This window comes from Pelmatolapia mariae, linkage group LG7 (genome assembly GCF_036321145.2).
Source record: "Pelmatolapia mariae isolate MD_Pm_ZW linkage group LG7, Pm_UMD_F_2, whole genome shotgun sequence".
Taxonomy (NCBI): Eukaryota; Metazoa; Chordata; class Actinopteri; order Cichliformes; family Cichlidae; genus Pelmatolapia; species Pelmatolapia mariae.
In genome coordinates this window covers 38644867-38662373 of record NC_086233.1, presented here as the reverse complement: position 1 = coordinate 38662373, position 17507 = coordinate 38644867, and the positions used below count along the sequence as shown (strand labels likewise).

Sequence of the window (17507 nt, the reverse complement as noted above, 5' to 3'; positions counted from 1 at the left end):
TGATTTGGATGTAAATACCCTCAAATAAAAGCTGACAGTCTGCAGTTAAAGCATGTCTTGTTCGTTTCATTTGGAATCCATTGTGGTTGTGTATAGAGCCAAAAATGTTAGAATTGTGTCGATGTCCCAATATTTATGGACCTGACTGTATATATGTGTGCCCATAACCTGTTTATACAGGCCTATACGAGCAACAGACTTGGAAGTTAACTATACGTCACGTGAGCTGTCTGTCAGATATTTCTTTGGTGTATTTAGTATCTTGTATTTTTCTCCACCAGCTGTTTCAAAAGTGCCAATTTATACAGAGAATCATTGATGCCTGGAGCTCCAATGAGAAAGAACAGTAAGTATTCTTGTTTGCACTAAAAGCATAATGCTTGTGTTTTATTGGTCATGGTGCTAGCACCCTATGAAATATGCTAATACTACTATTGAACCTTGTTTTAGGGCAGAAGGTGGGCGGCGACGAGGCTACATGGGTCACCTGACCAGGATAGCCAACTCTATAGTTCATAACTGCGACAAAGGCCCTAATGGGCCGCAAATACAACAGCTCATCTCTGGTGAGGAATTACATTTCTTTGAGTGCTCATCTAGCACCGTCATGTGTTGTTACTTTCTTGTAAAGTGTAGTTTTATCATCGATAGGTCTCATACTGACCAGGAACACATCATCAGTGGAGTAAAACTAACGTTTCTAAACCCTAGCTCATATTCCCCTTCGTTACACTCGTATTTTAGGAAGGACAAAAAGCACTTCCATGTGAGGGGAAAGAGAAGAGCTGGCTTTAAAACACAAGAAACTGTGGAATAGAATTTGCAGCATGAATGTTTTGTTTATTATCTGGGTTTTATAGTTATTGGACACTAAAATCATAACTGAAAATAAAGTGAGAGATGTGCTTACCCATAATTTGAGAATAACATTTTTTTACTACTTCGCTGTAAAGGGGCTCAGGGGGTAGCACTGTCTGCTGCCAGTAGTTTTGATAGTTGTGCTCTTTATGTTGATGTAGTGTGTGTGTGTGTGTGTGTCTATATAAATTTCATGTCTGTGACAGAGCTCCCTGCAGAGGATCGAGAAAAATGGGAATCTTTTATTTCTGGACAGCTGGCTGACACAAACAAAAGAAACACTGTTGACTTGGTGAGTAACAACACGAACATGAAAACTAGTAAAGCTTTCAGGTTTGTTTTCATGCTGAACCATTTAACAGCTAAAGTGTTTTGGCATAGCATTAAAATGTTTTTAATGTAAATTTTAATTGAAAATAAACTGCTCGGACACACGAGGAAAAGATGAGCCAATGATTCAGTTTAAAATATACTGTCCAGCAAGACATTAAGACTCAGTAAAACTATTATGAAGTTGAACTTTAATGTCAGCCAGACTGATTTCCCTGGGAACAAATGAAATGAACCAAGCATCACCTGTATTATAGCACTTAAGTAAATTCTATCTAATGTTTGTCCTCCAGTCAAAGGTGAGGTCAGATGTTGGGGTCTGTTGACAACCTGCTGTGACAGTTTCAGTATTTCATGACGCACTGTAGCACAGGAACCATGAGATGATGATAAAATAGTGAAATAATTATGTTTTTAGTAAAAGTGTACTTCTAATTTTAATGTATGCAGAAATTATAGTTTAATGATTATGTTATTTAATTTTGGCACTCTTGGCACTCCATAAGCAGGAGATCCTTTTGTATTAAATGTTATGTTTTCTCAGGTAAATACACACCACATCCATTCTTCTAGTGATGATGAGGTGGACTTTAAAGAGAGTGGTTTTCACCAAGACTCGTCTCTTCAACAAGTAAGATTTAAACACAGATGCAAATGAATGAAGGCACACAAAGCAGACCCATGGGCACATAGACCCAGCTCATGTAGAGGTAGCCTTTCTGCCTAGGGGGCCAAATCAAAATCTTCTATATATTAAAAGGTATTGTCAAAAGTATTTTTGATGATTGGGGGGGAAAAAACCCTCAGAAATTTAAATGTGCAGTACATACATAGGCAACTTATTTTTAAATTTTGTCCACTTCATGCTTCACAAGAGAAATTGAAGTCCTCCAAAGTGCATCAGGTTACTTTGTATGTTTTGGGGGGTTTTTTTCTTCTTCCCCCTTGACTTGGCCAGCTGTTGATTTCAGTGGGTACTCTGTGTCCATGGGTCCTGCACAATAACTCTGTCATCAGTGTAGCAGTAGAAAATTCAAAAATTAATGTACTTTAAACATCTATCTAATGTATGTTATGTGTGTGTGAATATAGTATGTGTATACATGTTCTTTGTACTGCAAGTAATGACAATTTTTGGTGTAGAGCCAAGAGTATATCATTATCGTTGGTCCTGGGTTTTGCCAGGCCTTTTCTGATTATCAGATGCAACAAATGACGTCCAATTTTATTGAGCAGTTCGGCTTCAATGACGAAGAGTTTGCTGATCAGGACGATGTTGTGGAGTGAGTACTTTTCCTACATTTGCTATTTAAGTATTACCATGTAACACAAAAGCACACTACACTACAAGCTGGTGGGTCATTTTTTTCACTGTTAATTCATTCAGTTATAGAATATTTGCATATGACTTTTAAAATAAAGTTCTTCAATTTAATTTCTTAATTTTGAGTCATTCATTGGCTTGTGAAGGATTCCCATTCTAGGCCTAAACTCAATTTAAAAAGCATAAAGCTTTTTTTTTCTCAGTAATTTAGATTTTCCTTTTTATATAGAAAGAAATGTCATCACCAGCGACACCATTTTATGCTTTATCATTAGCCTGGTACAATGATCACGTCAAAGGCAAAAATTGGCTCAAAGAAGAAATCATATCCACCTTTTTCTGCTGTCGTGCACCGCCTCTTTTCTATCTTTCTTAGGGTGAGCTGGAATGGGCACGCTTGTGGTTTTGCCTTTTATGTCACTTGTTTTTCAAAATGCCTGGGAGTGGATCAGTGAAGTACAGCTTTCTTACATAATCTTAGGCTTCTGGTGACCTAAAGTTCATCTTGTAGCTAAAAGTTACAAGAATAACTTGTAACTTTTAGTTACAAGTTACAAGAATAAGTTTTCTTTTTACTTTATTTTCTTCCGCTTTAATTTAAAAATAAATAAATTTTTAACAAAAAATGGCGTAAGTAAAGCGCTTAGGAAGAAAAGATCTGCTCTGAGTAGGTAGCTATATGAACACCTGTCGAAAAGCATGCTTGTTAGAAACATACATGGGAGATGCATAAATACAATGGACCCATAGCATTGACAAACCTACCTCAGTGATTGAATGTTTCCCAGAAAGGCTGAAAATGCACATTGATCACAGATATGACCTCTACTAATACTGTTAAGCATAATATTATTTAATGTTAGTGATTTATATGTAATGAAAATTTGGCAAGATCTCTTTTAGAAAATAAAGCTGTTATTCACTGAGGTCTTTAACTGATGTACCTGATAATGCTTCTGCTCTAGCTAATCTAAAGTGTCTAAAGTGGTGTGCCTCCTGTGCCATCATGATGCCTGAAACATATCTGATGTAGCCTAAAAAAAAAGAGGACTTGACTTTCCTGTAGAGATGTACACAGCATAAAACCTCTGCTTCTTTGCTGTAAAAGAACAGTGCATTGTATACAGGGCAGATGTTGGCAAGTTATTATAAGTGGTCACACAGGTGAAAAACATTGATAATTTCTTCATTATTAGTTTCAATAGTGTATATCCAACTGCAATATGCATGATGAGTTTTATATTTATTGTATTTTCATCTTTGTTAGAACTAGGCTAACAATAAAAAAAAATAAAATAAAATAAAAAAAAGCCCATGCTTGGGCAAAAAATGATTGATATTCTGATGTAGTCACATAAGATTTTGCTGAAAATTTACCATCCACTAAGCAAAGTAGAGACTAACAATGTTGGGTTCCTTGTAGAACTGCATTGTTTCCTCTACCTGGAATTGTAGCTTTTCTTAGCTTGGTCAGTTTAAAACATGGAACGGGGACATAAAGAATAAGGTGGTGATTAAAAGTTGTTTATTTTTTACTGGCTGCCTGAAATATTAAACAAACTTTTGCTATGTCCTAGAATTTGTCTGTGTGGGGTCATTTGGAGACAGGTTAAAGGAAAAACAAGTGTCTTGATAAGGTGTTGTGCCAGCAGTGTGACTTGGCATTGTTTGTCCAAGTGTCCAAGTCTATGAAATTCTACACAGTGGTTAAGCAGCACAAATGATATTCTCTCGTTTTGATGACGCCAAAAGTTCAGCTGGCTTTTGAATCTGGCAACTAAAGGTCATGGTGTTTGAGTCACATCAGTCATACTTATTAAAGCCATTCTTTCCCTATGGATGGGAGCATTAACATCTCGGCAACAACTTGCATCATTGGGAGTGCTTCATCATTGGTTAAAAAAAGATCACTCTACAACTTCTAAAATGTCTCCTACAGCATAACGGCCAAAAGATTCCCCCATCGTAGGAGGGAATCTGGGGTTTTTCCTTTAATTTGTTGCTTGTCTGTATGTGGATGCCTAACAAATCTAAACTAACTCAATAAAACTCTGTTCTCTTTAACCTTGCAGTATTCCCTTTGATAGAATATCAGACATCAATTTTTCACTGAATACAAATGAAAGTGTAAGTACTTTGATTATTAATCTAAAATTCATAATGTTGAGAGTAAAACTCTCCTGGAATTAGTTAAAATATTTTTAAAGGCATGTTGTGCATATCCTGATGTTGATATTAATTTGGAAGCAGATGACAAGAAAGTGAGAAAATAAAACTGCTGTAGAATACAAACCTTGAAGTAATTTTTTTCGTACTTCAAACAAGCCTCTAGGTATGCTTCAGGAAAAGAAATGACAGCATAATGCTGTGAATGATGCCTGAGGCCTGCTTTCTAAGTGAATGCTTCACAGCCTAGGGTTTTGTTCTGTAAGACTTTACTTTGTATGTGCATATGGTTTAAGCACAACCGATGACGATCTAATTTTGACATGTGTGTAAATTTTCTCCAGGCAAATATTGCTTTGTTTGAGGCACGCTGTAAGGAGAAAATCCAGCAGTTTGAAGATGCTGGTTCAGATGAAGACGATATCTGGGATGAAAAAGATGTCACCTTTGCACCAGATGCACAGAGACGCCCCAGGTCAGTCAGACACCCATGCACCAAGAAACTGCCAAAAAAAACCAAGTTCAATCTCATACTGAATTAACCTTTTGTTATGACCTTAATGGCCTCATTATACTATCTTTCCACTTGTTTTTAAATTATTTATTACTTAATGTTTTCATTAAGGGGGCGGGGTTGCCTTTATTTGATAGCATTAAACAGGACTATCAAGTCAAACATGGGCATAGTTGTAGTATGGATGCAAGCTGGTATGGATGTGAACCATGTGCCACCAGATTTTGAACAGCTAAAACAGGGGTAGGCAACCTTTCTGATGGTGAGTGCCATTTAAAATTTCCTCAGAAGTCAGTGTGCCATATGATTGCATTAGCAATAAAATTAATAACGCTCTATATTAACAGTTACACACTATATAGAACCACTTTATAGAATTATATTTGTTCGCAGATGTTGGCAGCTATCAGCAAATAGTTATCAGCTATTTTGAAACAAAAAAAAGACACTTTTTATCCATAACAAGAACTCCATAACAACAAATACAGAAAATAAAAATGCTATTTATGGTCTCCTCACAACAATAAGAAAAATAAACTGGGCCAATATGGCATGTTTGTTAATACAGAGATACACATGTTAATATGATCTCTGGTCTCCCACTCAGAGACACAGGTCTCCGAGTGTCCAGCATTCAGACGGCTACCCGAGGACACTCATGTGATAGAAAATCTGCTCACACAGATATGTAGAGCCAAATACTGTCAATGAGGCCTCTGCAATGTTCTGAAGGCAGTTAAACTTGTCAGGTAGTGATGTCCAGCAGGTGACAATGCAAGCTCCATGAACACGCACATCTATGGATTCCAGCTACTTCGATGTTATATGTATGATTTCTATACATTTTATGTCAGATAAAAACTTTGGTTGTAAGCTTCAGATAATTATTTAATAACAGCCAGACATTTTAAATGAGAATAAGAAAGTATTTCTTTGTGCCCCCCTTTCCCTGTTAATGCCCCACCTGGCCCCCTGGCAAAACTTTGCTAGACCCGCCCCTGCACAGTTACCAGCTGTCAGCTACTTAGAAAAGGATCCTGGTGTTATTTGTCTCTCAGAAACCGTTCATAACTTCCCTTCAACTCATTCCTGTCACCTAAAAGGTAAACCTGTTTCTCCATCACCTGTTCAGCTCTGATGATTCAGTAAGGACACCTCCTGGTCTCATCTTCATGTTTCCCTCTCACCAGATATACAAACCATCATGACCAGCAGCTTTTACAGCTGTGGCTCCAGCAAACATCAGCTGATACTAGAAAGTAATATTAAATAAATTCTAACAACAGCTGATCAAGCTTAAACGTGCTGCTGTTGTTTAGCGCGACATCCGCTGGTTTCTTCTTTCTGGCGCAAAGTGGGCGATAAACAAACACGAGAGAAAAGCCGATCAGCTGATCATTGATCGTTTCATGATTGAAGTAGCAACAGGAGATGGAAGGGGGGGGGGGAGAGAGAAGAAGAGGCAGCTGTGCAGCAAAGACACAGAATAACTCCAGCTTTGTGTCTTTTTCATTGTAGTTGAAGTTCGGGACAAACTGTGTTCCTTTTCACCTCAATACGAAACGCGTAATATTTTCTCTGAATGAGGGACGATTCAGAGAATCGTCTTTTTACAGGCAACTCTACTAACTAACCTTAATAATAAAATACAGTTCACTGTGGTATCAGTAACATCATAGCACCCACCCAGCTGTATAGAAACTCCGTCATGCTAGCTAGCAGGCAGTACGAGTTATTGTAACTGACTGTAAAAAGTCAGCACAACGAAAATAAACTCCACCTAAACTTGGTTTATATCTGACCCAGACAGACTGCAGGTCATAACTTCTTACCTGAAGTTCAGTTCACCTGACACTCGGACCGGCGGCTGCCTCGGGTCTCTCCTCCTCCTGCCTTCCCTTTCTCTCATCCACCTGCTGGCCTCCACCACTTGCTAATTTTACTGAATCTGAGGAAGCTCCGCCATAGCCACCACCAAACAACTGAGTTATTTTTACACACCGACCAGCGTCTGGCCAAACCACCACCTTTCATTGTTTATACTGTTACAAAGGGGGGAAAAAAAGTCACCGGGCCACCGAGCAAATGCCCGATGGCCAGTCCAGCATTGGTCGTGCCATCAGTTAACCGACCCCTGAGCTAAAACATTCAAGTGGTAGGAATGATATAGCAGGTTTTCTCATGTATTCATATGGACACTGTATTTGATCTTATAGTGATTCATTTTTATTAACATCAACTTCAGAAGCTATTTGTAAAACTCTTTTTAGTCTTGTTTAAGTATAATTTGTTGTGTTTAGTTTTTTGCTTTTTGTGTGACTGCTTTAGAAAAGTGGTAGTTGTAGCACCATTGCTGTAGTCATCAAAAAAACTTTTGTATTATCAGCTTGTGTTACTTCAGTATTTTTAATACAATGGTAATAATAATCGTTATAATATTTATAATCAACATAATATGAATAATGTCATCGGTACTTGGACAAGAAACATCTATAGGTTTGTCTGTGTTAGTTGTAAATCACACACAAATTCATTCACAATGGAAAGATGAGGGAAATGAGAAAGGTGAAGGTCGTATGGCTCTGAATACATATTTTAGTGGTCAACAAGGCCAGCATTACATACTTATTATGCAAAAATACAAAAAAAAGGATGTATTTATGTGAACTGTAAGTTCCATGTAGGAGCATATATACAGATAAATGGTTTTACAAAACGCCACCAGAGCAGCCTGTTTATTTGGGCTGTATCAATAAAATCCTGATATCAATTCCTGCTGAATTGTATATTCTGTTATTTATTTATTTATCTATTTATTTTTCAATCTCTCTCACAGTATAAAGAGGACAACTCAGATCTTTATTCTAATACTTGATCTGTCCATCACAGGAGTTCAGGCAGCACAGACAGCGAGGAGAGCACAGACTCAGAGGAGGAGGACGTGAAGAGGGATCAGTTTGAAGCTTCCAACCCCAGCAACGATGACAGAATGGAAGTTGACACGGGTTAGTGGTTTTGAGACGACCACATGTAAGACTCAAGTACACAGTGGTAGCCTAATGACAAATTGTCACAAGAGTTTTTATTTATTTTATTTTTTGCCTCAATTTGATTTTAGGATCAAGATTAAACTAGGATTAATTTAAAGTTATAGAGTGTAAAATCTCACTGCTGGTCAGTAGATTGCTGTCAGCTGAGTTTTAACCCCTCCCAGTTCGACTGAATAATCAAATCAACTCCTTTAGATCAACCCAGAAGAATCAGTAACGGTTGCTTTCATTTTCGCCACAATGGCCGCTTCCAACTGGCGTGTTTTTATGACCGTTAGTCATTTTTTCACATACTAAAGCATATTTGAATAATATCAACAATAAATTACGCAATAAGCAATAAATTATGATTTTTTTTTTTTTTTTTTTTAAAAACCCACTGAGCCAGTAAAAAATTTTTTTCTTTTTTTTACCCCTCACTATGTAGGCATTGCATTGTGTAAGCACGATAATTAATTGGAGTTATTTTCAGTTTATGCGTGAATTAAAACGTATATATTTGGGGTTGTTTTTGTTGTTGTTTGTTTGTTTGTTTGTTTAGGCCCAGTGTGGACAGCAAATTTTGATGATATCCCCATGGACACGGGTACATCCACAGCTTCAAACTCCAACCCCAGCAACCCAGCTGCATCCTCTCCCTTGTCCTCCACCTCCCCTGAGACAACATGGAGCTCCTCTCCTGCAGCTAACTCAAACTCAGAAACTGGCTGGGCTGATTTCTCCAACTTCACTCCTGTCAGGTAAGATGTCCTGACTTACTGTGGGTCTGTTTTTCTGTCTGCAGTGTTGCAGTTTCTGGAATAAATAATTTGTGTTTAAGATAGTTTTGAAGCTTTAAAGGGCTTTATAAATTTATATTTATCTTTCAGCCCCAAAGACCCCCTGAGATGCAACTCTCCTGTTGCTATGGAAACCAGTATAGAAACAATTGACCCTTTAGGGGTTAACGCACCCATGCAGTCTGAAGGTGAGGTGATATGCACAAATGCATGTCCTTGAGTATTCTTGTCATCTGACAATTGAAGTATCCAGAATTTCCTGAACTTGATGTTTCTTATATTTCTTATATCTTTCTTATATTAGGGGTGAATGTAACCCATGTTGGGGTAGCTGTTGATGCTAAAACAGTCTAATTGACGTTGATTTGATTAGACCTGACACCTAATGTCACATTTCTTAACATCCCTCAGACTGTGATGGCTGGTTGGGCACGAGTGTGGCTTCTCCAGCTGCCTCTGCACCTAGTGATTGTGGGAGCTCTAAGGCAGAGGAGGAAGCATCTAGCTCTGAGCACCGCAGCATCACAGAAACGGTCATCAATGGCTCCATGAAAGAAACAGTCAGTCTCACTGTTGATGCCAAGACTGAGACCGCCGTTTTCAAGAGGTTCGAGAATCACTTGCACACAAAAGAATTACGCTTCAGACTTATGGTGATGAGAGTGGTGCCAGTGCCAGTTGGAATTCTGTGATTATAGGCATGGGTTGGCTGGTTTTAACTGGTGTGTCTTATGGGAGGGGGGGCTGGCTCATTGTAGCCAGAAGAAAAACTCTTAAGCTACTGAGGTAGTCCTGCATTGTGAATAACTTATCTTAACTAGGCTGTAGTCAGTGTAAATTCTTAAAAGTTGTTATCACTTTAAGAATTTACTTATTTATGAATGAACTTATTTATGTATTTATGAATACAATCCCAGTTTAGTTATCTGTGCCTCAATGACGATCAGAGGCTGATCTTATAAATGATTCCTACTTGACCTGGTCCATTGCACTGCCATAAAGAAAGGGGCCTATAAACTGATTCAGTTTTTAACACTGACTGTTCTTTCTTCCACTGTCTAGACTGTAGTGACTGTAGCTAACATAAGTTCTTTACACTATTGGTGTTTTGAGACTTTAGATACAACCACTATAGATCCTGTGACATTTAATTTGTGTGCCCTGTCATGGGTTAGTGTAATGTGACATAATAATGTGGACAGCAGAAAATAGGATTTTGGGGGGGTTGGGGTTGATATTTGAACATTTGAGCACTAGTTTGTTTGTTTTTTACTCCTTGATAGCCATTTGATGTTCAAAAATCCAAAGTAACTGAGGTCTTGCCTTATACAAACTGGGGATACCAAGTTTTGAAAGCCACTTTTCTGTCCTACAAGCTTGAAAAGTGCCTCATAAAAAGTCCCTTTCATGGTGAAATCCTTGTTTCCTGAACAGTCAGGTTTTAAAGTTGGTTGTCCTCTGTCCTTCCGTCCCTTTGTTGATGCTGCATCATATTGTCTGTCTGTCTGAGTTGATAACAGCAGTCTAATGAACTGAGCGACACTTACAATCTGAGCTTCCCCTCTCTCTCTTGCTGTGCGTTGTGGGTGTGGTCTTCTTCAGAGTGTTGAAATCTTATCGGTATGTACAGCCAATCAGAGATCAGCCTGCAGCCGTGATGTAGTCTTGTTGTCACGTCAACCACCAACTTTTCTTTCGGAATTTTGATCTTCTTTGGTTTCAACTCCTTGTTTGTTTATTTCATTATCTCCATTCTGCATGTGTTTTTACCAAAGGTGTGTTTTTCTTTTTTTTTCTTTTGTTTTTGTTTTTTTTTTCTTTTTTAAGTGCAGTTTTTTTTTTTTTTTTTTTTTTTTCCTTTTTAATTTTGCCTTGATCTTATTCAGATTACTCTTATTCCAACACTGCAACACAATCTCATTCTTGGCTGAAATGTTCCAAATGAAATTGGCCCAAAGTAAAAACCAGTTCTCTGAAGTGGCCTCAGTTGGATTTTTATTGGTTACATACAGCTTTCTAAATATATTTCTCCATATGCTTGTTTCATTGGTGTGCTTTTCCCATAGCTGCCTTCTTTTTTTGGCTTTGGCAAATAGACAGTGTGTCCATCCTGCGATTGTAACTTATTAGAGTGAAAAACATTACTACTTTTGATCATTACTGATGAGCAAAATACAAAAGCAAAATGTGGTGATTATATTCTGACTGAAAAACTACTTTAATATAGAATAAAAACATGTACACGTCACAGCTCACCCTTCACATAATACTACAAAATTTGATACTGGCTGCAATACAACTAGGGCTGTTCGATATAACGATATATATCGGATGACAATATAAAAAAAGTCTATCGTTTCATTTTACGCTATCGTTTGTTTCGTGGTGTCGTAAAATAAACTGTTTACAGCAATATTTTTTTCATCGTTTTGATGGTCACTGTAGTGGCTATATTAATTTCTTAAAGTTCACTCTCTCTTATATTTAATATAACCACACTACGGACGGACAAACGCCTGTATTTACGTGTTGTTGTTGTTAGCAACAACGACGGTAAAACCATCGAGTGGCTCCGCTGTCCGCTTGTTTGTTTTCCCACATAAACCTTTCACAATAAAGCTCAATATCCTGTTGAGACTTTTCAAAATAAACTGAATCACGTGAAAGGGTATGCAGAGAGTTTACTGATGAGAAGCAAAAAAGAGCCGTCAGGTGTTAAAAAAATAAACCTTTGACTCAAACTTTGAAAGAAAATGGTGGCCATTAATTGTCAGGACGATAAATGTCTTATATCGGTATATGAGATTTTGGTCATATCGCACAGCCCTAAATACAACCATTCTAAATATAACAATAACTGAGGTAGATTTAAATAGAAAGATTTGTGCTTTAATGTGCTGCTAATTGAGTCAGATTTCAAAAAAACATGTACAAAGGACTGCTATTAATTAAAATATCTTAAAACTTTCAGAATTATAATTGACAAAATATTCAGATATAGAAATCCTGTGTAAATACAATTCATAAAGTTGCAGTTAGTTGCAGTTAGTTTTTTTTTTTTCTGTACTTTAAATACCAGAAAGTAACGTTTTCTCTTTTTTGGTACTTGACTAAAATTACATTTACACAAGCATGACTATATGAGTTTGAATGGTTTTGTGAAATTGTAAAATTCTGTTTTTAAACATGTAACTGACTGCAGATTTTTAACAGGAGACCATAAACATTTGTTTTCTAATTTTACACATTCTGGATACCCGTTATATAGCACCTTTTTAAATGTTTGAATAGATTTGGATGTTTGTGAGTGTTTTTAGTTTGATTGAGGCCTCATCAAGATGATTGGTGGTTCTCTGAGACAAAGCAAGACTGACGGCTGGTACAAACAATTTTGGTCTAATCAGTCTCTAGGCCTGTTTACTGTTTGCTTGCTAGCAACAAAGTAAAGACTATCATAGCTAAACAATCCAATCTGTTGACTTTCTCCATTTGCTGTACATTTTGATGCTTTTCCTACATAGACATCAGAGGTGTTCCATTTCGACATGACCATCCTTTGTTTTACTGTTCTTTCTGTCAGTCAGTTCAGCATGCTTCACTGTTGACATCTCACTGTTGTAATGGTTGGTGTGTTTCTGTGGAAAAAGTGACTAATTAGAAGGGATTCATACCAATGTATTAATGCATATGCTGTGTACTTGTGTGTTCCAGTGAGGAAGAGAAGATTGCTTCTTCAGAGAAGTACTCAGTAGTGGAGTATGTGGAGTCAGAGAGAGCAGGCATCAACAGCTCAGCCACAGCCTGCTGTCCTAAAACTGGGTCAGATATAGCACACACAGTCTCACAGTCACCACTTAAGTTTGTTTTTGTTTGTCTTATAAAAAGCCAGAGTCAGCACGTGCTCTGCAGTGTTCAGCGGTCGTCCGTCACACATTTGTCCCTGAAATGTGCAGGACTTTGCAGTATTCATTGCTACTATCAGATGTGCTTGCAGAATCTGATAGTCAGATTATGTTTCTTCATAACTTCAAGTGCATTAATAGTAATGAATCATCACATTCATCATTTCTATTATATCGCCATCCAGATGCATCTAGCAGCTATGTCAGTGCCCCGTGTTTCTCTGTGCTGTGTGAATAACTGCAGGCCTTTCCATTTTGGTTAAATGTGAGCCTGGAAAATAAAAGATGTGATTTAAAAATTAGTAAATTGCTTTTGATTAAAAAATAGTTAGCCTAACAAACAAAGTAAACAACTTCATTCCTTCCCTTTTCAATTGGATTAGACCTTTTCCAGAAAGCAGGTCATTTAAAGTCTAGGAATAGTTCCAGATTACCTTCAAAGTCTGCTTTACATCAGCTCAGTGAATGAGGTATTAAAACAGCATGGCAGACAGCTCCTTTGGGCTCTATGCCAACAGTTAGAGATAGTTGGGGTTTGGGGGAGAAATCCTGACTGAGTGATCTACTCGTGTAACTAAACCTCTTAAGTAGAGTTGAGCATCGCACCCAGAAAATAAGTTCAGTATAACTCCTGGCCAATCAGAGCTTGGTCAGTTGCTCTATTGACTGGAATTTAATTATTTTTAAGAAATTATAGGTGTAGTAATTGATAAATGACAAAACTATCTTGCTGCAAGATACAAATTATCTTGAGCTGATTTCCATTACAACCTTTTCTAAACCATTTCACATGTTCTGGTATTGTAAACTGAATATATTGTGTTTCTCTCCTTATTCGTGTCCTGGCAAGTAGTGAGAAATGTCGGCCCGTTGTGGAGCTACCCAATGGTCCTCTGGAAGAAATGTCCCCCACAGAGGAGGCCAAGTAAGTCTGACTGCCTTTGTGATACAAGTTTGAATTTCATTAGAATATAATCAGTCTCTTCATAGTCTTCATTTATGCAGTGATATTTCCTTCTGTCTTCAAAAGGTTCCATATCTATATCTCATTCCTCTTTTCTAGGCTCGACAGAAGTTCTGTGTCCTCTGAGCCAGCTGTAAACGGGCCAGCATGAGAGTCACTTAATGCCTGCCAATGGCCAGCCTGTTCTGCCATGCAGGGCCTTTCTCCTGGTCAGCCAGCAGAGGCTGCTGCTCACAGCTGTTCCAACCCACATGCCCCATCAGGACCAGCAATACTCCCATCGTCTCATCACTGAAAGACAAATGGGCAGACAGGTGTACAGACACAAGATGGACTAAGAAGTAAAATGAGAGACACTCAAATGGATACGGAATAATTTTTTTTCTGCATTTGTTTATATACTATTGTACTTAGGAGGTGATGTGTGACTGATATCCTGACTCCCAAAATTAAATAGTAATGTTGCGATGGTTAAGGAAATGATTGTATGAATAAAATATTTTATAAAAGGAAAATGTATACAGAAGCATAAGTTGAATTACCACAGAGAGAGGAATAGCTGATTCATGATCCAACCAATCACCATGTTGTTGTTATTGGCTGCAGAACAGGCTGACACTTCCAGTTAGAGCTATGTTTAAAATTTCTCCCCCACCGTTGATCTGTCTCTGAGCAGAGCTGCTCTGACCAATTGAAACAGTTTTATTTTTGTTGTAGCTAATTGCAAATGATTTTTCTCTTGTGATCTTCTGCATTGAATAACATTTGATGAGCTGTTTTGGTATGTTTCTTTCTAATTTATTATGGAGTTGAGATTGTAGTAACAAAAAGGGGAAAAAAAATGACCATAGAGATATACCAACACTGTCTCTTTCTTACTGGCTGCTTTCATGCTAACTAGGTTCTTACCTCGCAGCTGGAAGGCTAAAGAGGAGATGTTTGTCACCACAGCCTAAACTAGGAGCTATAAATGCATTAAGAATATGTTCGTTTTTTTGTTTTTATCGCAAGTGCTCTTCAGATAACTGGTTTTCAGTTTGCTGGGTCTCCCTTTAGATTGCATTATATTTTTAAAAAATGTCGTTCCAAGTTGAATATTCATCTCCAATGTGCAGAACTGTCAATTCAGCCTGCTACTATTGTAAAATTGAAAGGCATTTAATTGCCAAACTATACACAGAAGTAGAGGATAAATTTATTTAAAAAAAAATAAATTTTGCCAAAACACACAGCTGCCACATGGGGTAGGCCCAAACATCTACACAATCTCACCACTACAGTCCGTAACTCTGTCAGCTGTAGAGGGCGAGCAGATGGAGCTACTGTGTGTAGTCCCACCGTCTCGGCATTAGAAAGATATTGACTGGCAAGGCTTGGCTCTGGAGGTTTCCTCTATAGGTAAGAAAGTGTTGGTTTTCAAAATATGATTTTTTTTTTTTTTTTTTTAAAGTCAATATCTGTACTGTTCAGCTCAAGCGCACATACTCTATAAAAAAAGGTTGCAGTTTGTGATTTCCCATTGAGTGCAATACATCATTTCTAATGTGCTAGGGACAGCACGTTGCATGCCTCATACATCATGTGGAAGCTGTGTGTTTTCTGCGTTACCTTTTGCAAGATTGTCTTGTGTCCGCCCTCATGGGCTTACATGTGACAATCAGGTGAAATTGTTTCAGCCAATGACTGTGTGCCAACAGGTGACACTGTTTAGACCGTACAGTGGGTGGGGTGGAGGAACGGATGTAGAAAGTTTGGGCAAAAAAAATTAATGGTGACTTCAAATGATGTACTCTGTCAGCCAGTCTAATCAATGAAAGCAAACATTCCTGCTAGATTACTTTGTAATATGAATGGTGACATTTTACTTTTTACCTGCAAGTTTTTAAGATAAAATGATAAGGATTACTTTTACAGTTATCACATCAGACGCTCTGCAGTGTTTTAGCGTCTGGTATGTGTTCATGTGTAAGTTATTCCTGCAGAGCAGGAGGTCCAGCTTGAGTAAAGCACCCAAGTTTGAAACAGTTTTATTTCTATTTTCATTGACTTCATTCTTGTTCATCAATGTTTTGTTGGGAATCGTTCTTCACTTTAAAACCACATTCATAAAGCATTATTTGGAAAATGGTTTGATTTATTTTGGTCTCCAGTTCTAGAGGTGGCAGCTGGATCCTGAGGTGTATTTTTTGTTTGTTTGTTTGTTTTGGGGGGGGGGGTCTTAACATTATAAGTGTCTAACTTTTTTTTTTTGTTGTTGTTGTTTTTTATTTTTGTTTTTGTTTTTTTAAATTGGACCAACCGTTGGTGCCCTGGGCAAAAACAAACACTGGCTTATCTTGATTGGCACTATTACTGCAGAATATGTCCACGCAGGTTTGACTTTTGTATTGAGCACTAAATGCACCAATCACCAATACTTGTAGGATTTTAAAGTGGACTTGCCACGCTAGTTTCCAGCTCTGTTCTTTCTCTTGGACACCTGGACAACCTAAACTGCTGTGTAACCACCTGACTTAGAATAAGGAGCTGCAGATAATATGATGGTAAAAAACAGACTTCAACTTGCCTTCTCTTCTTTGCTTTAACCCCTTACTTTGCTCTCACCAAATTAGTTGAAACGTGGTTCCTAAGGAAAATGGTTTTGTGACTTGGTTTTCTGTACCAGGATTGGAAATGAAATGAGAGGTTTACAGGTAATGGTTCACATTCACTGCTCTGTTCAGTTGTGCATAGACTGTCAAAGGCACAACCCATTTTCTGTTAGATTAAAGGTGTCAGTGGAAACTCGAGTCGGTTTAATATACTGATGTATATTAAATGGTGGTAATCGCACCCATTTTTGTCCTCTTGGGCTTTGCTTTGGAAACCAGCACCACATTTTGCACAAAACTTCTAGTATCACCGAGACCTAATTAGCAGCGTTACGGTAAATGTGAGAAATAATTGTGTGAAAGTTAACTGAGGTTTTAAGATATTTCTCCATTAGAATTTTTGGAGTTGGCGCATTAGGGGTTGCAGTGTTTAATCGCTCATGTCAGACCACATGACATGACACACTTGTGCTTTCAGTGTAAATGAAGCATTGTCATTATGCCTGTTTTAAAACCGAAAACTGAGTTTTCCTACGCGGCTTCAAACCATCCTCTTAACGGTTATTTCGCTCCGGAAGTTGTGTGCGTCATATACACAAACGATGAGGATGAGAGGAGCCTACATGGTTGTTTCTCTGCTGCATTATTTGAACACTGCCCCCAAGCGACATACACGTGGAAGAAACCACACTAAACCTGCTTACACACAAGAACTTATAATCAACAGATGAAATGTTAACATTGAAATAGCATAAGATTTAAAAGTAATCTATTACAAACTACTCAAAAATGTACTATGCTGCCAAAGAATATAAAAAATTATTGTGGCCTTAATGTGCCTTCCTATCATTCCTATCATCACAGAATCTATGTCCGAATAAAAGCTGCTATAACGACACCCCCCAATCCATAAAGACAAATATCGATTGAACATTAGATGGTTATTATTAGTTTAATTGTTAGTTGTATAATTGCTCGATCTTTGCACTCTGTTAGGAGCGCGTTGCCTGACAGACTGCACTCTGGGTA

At 37.8% G+C, this 17507-nt stretch overlaps 1 protein-coding gene across 7 annotated transcripts in view; it reads left to right on the top strand.

Annotated features, from left to right (window-relative positions):
* The window catches only part of ppp6r3 (protein phosphatase 6, regulatory subunit 3), a 28632-nt gene extending 12715 nt beyond the window's left edge, over window positions 1-15917 (top strand). Inside the window, exons 12-26 of one of the 7 annotated variants that reach the window (XM_063479031.1) lie at window positions 282-346; window positions 451-566; window positions 1065-1150; window positions 1733-1819; window positions 2425-2471; window positions 4585-4639; window positions 5023-5153; window positions 8082-8197; window positions 8784-8982; window positions 9112-9209; window positions 9433-9628; window positions 10624-10641; window positions 12733-12840; window positions 13774-13848; window positions 13987-15917. In XM_063479031.1, the coding sequence (XP_063335101.1) occupies window positions 282-346; window positions 451-566; window positions 1065-1150; window positions 1733-1819; window positions 2425-2471; window positions 4585-4639; window positions 5023-5153; window positions 8082-8197; window positions 8784-8982; window positions 9112-9209; window positions 9433-9628; window positions 10624-10641; window positions 12733-12840; window positions 13774-13848; window positions 13987-14038 (1449 nt within the window). In that variant the 3' untranslated portion in view covers window positions 14039-15917. Of the gene's footprint in view, window positions 1-281; window positions 347-450; window positions 567-1064; window positions 1151-1732; window positions 1820-2373; window positions 2472-4584; window positions 4640-5022; window positions 5154-8081; window positions 8198-8783; window positions 8983-9111; window positions 9210-9432; window positions 9629-10623; window positions 10642-12732; window positions 12841-13773; window positions 13849-13986 lie in introns of all 7 variants that reach the window. The other 6 variants (XM_063479029.1, XM_063479028.1, XM_063479027.1 and 3 more) reach the window with 6 other exon arrangements.
* Window positions 15918-17507: the final 1590 nt, after the last annotated feature.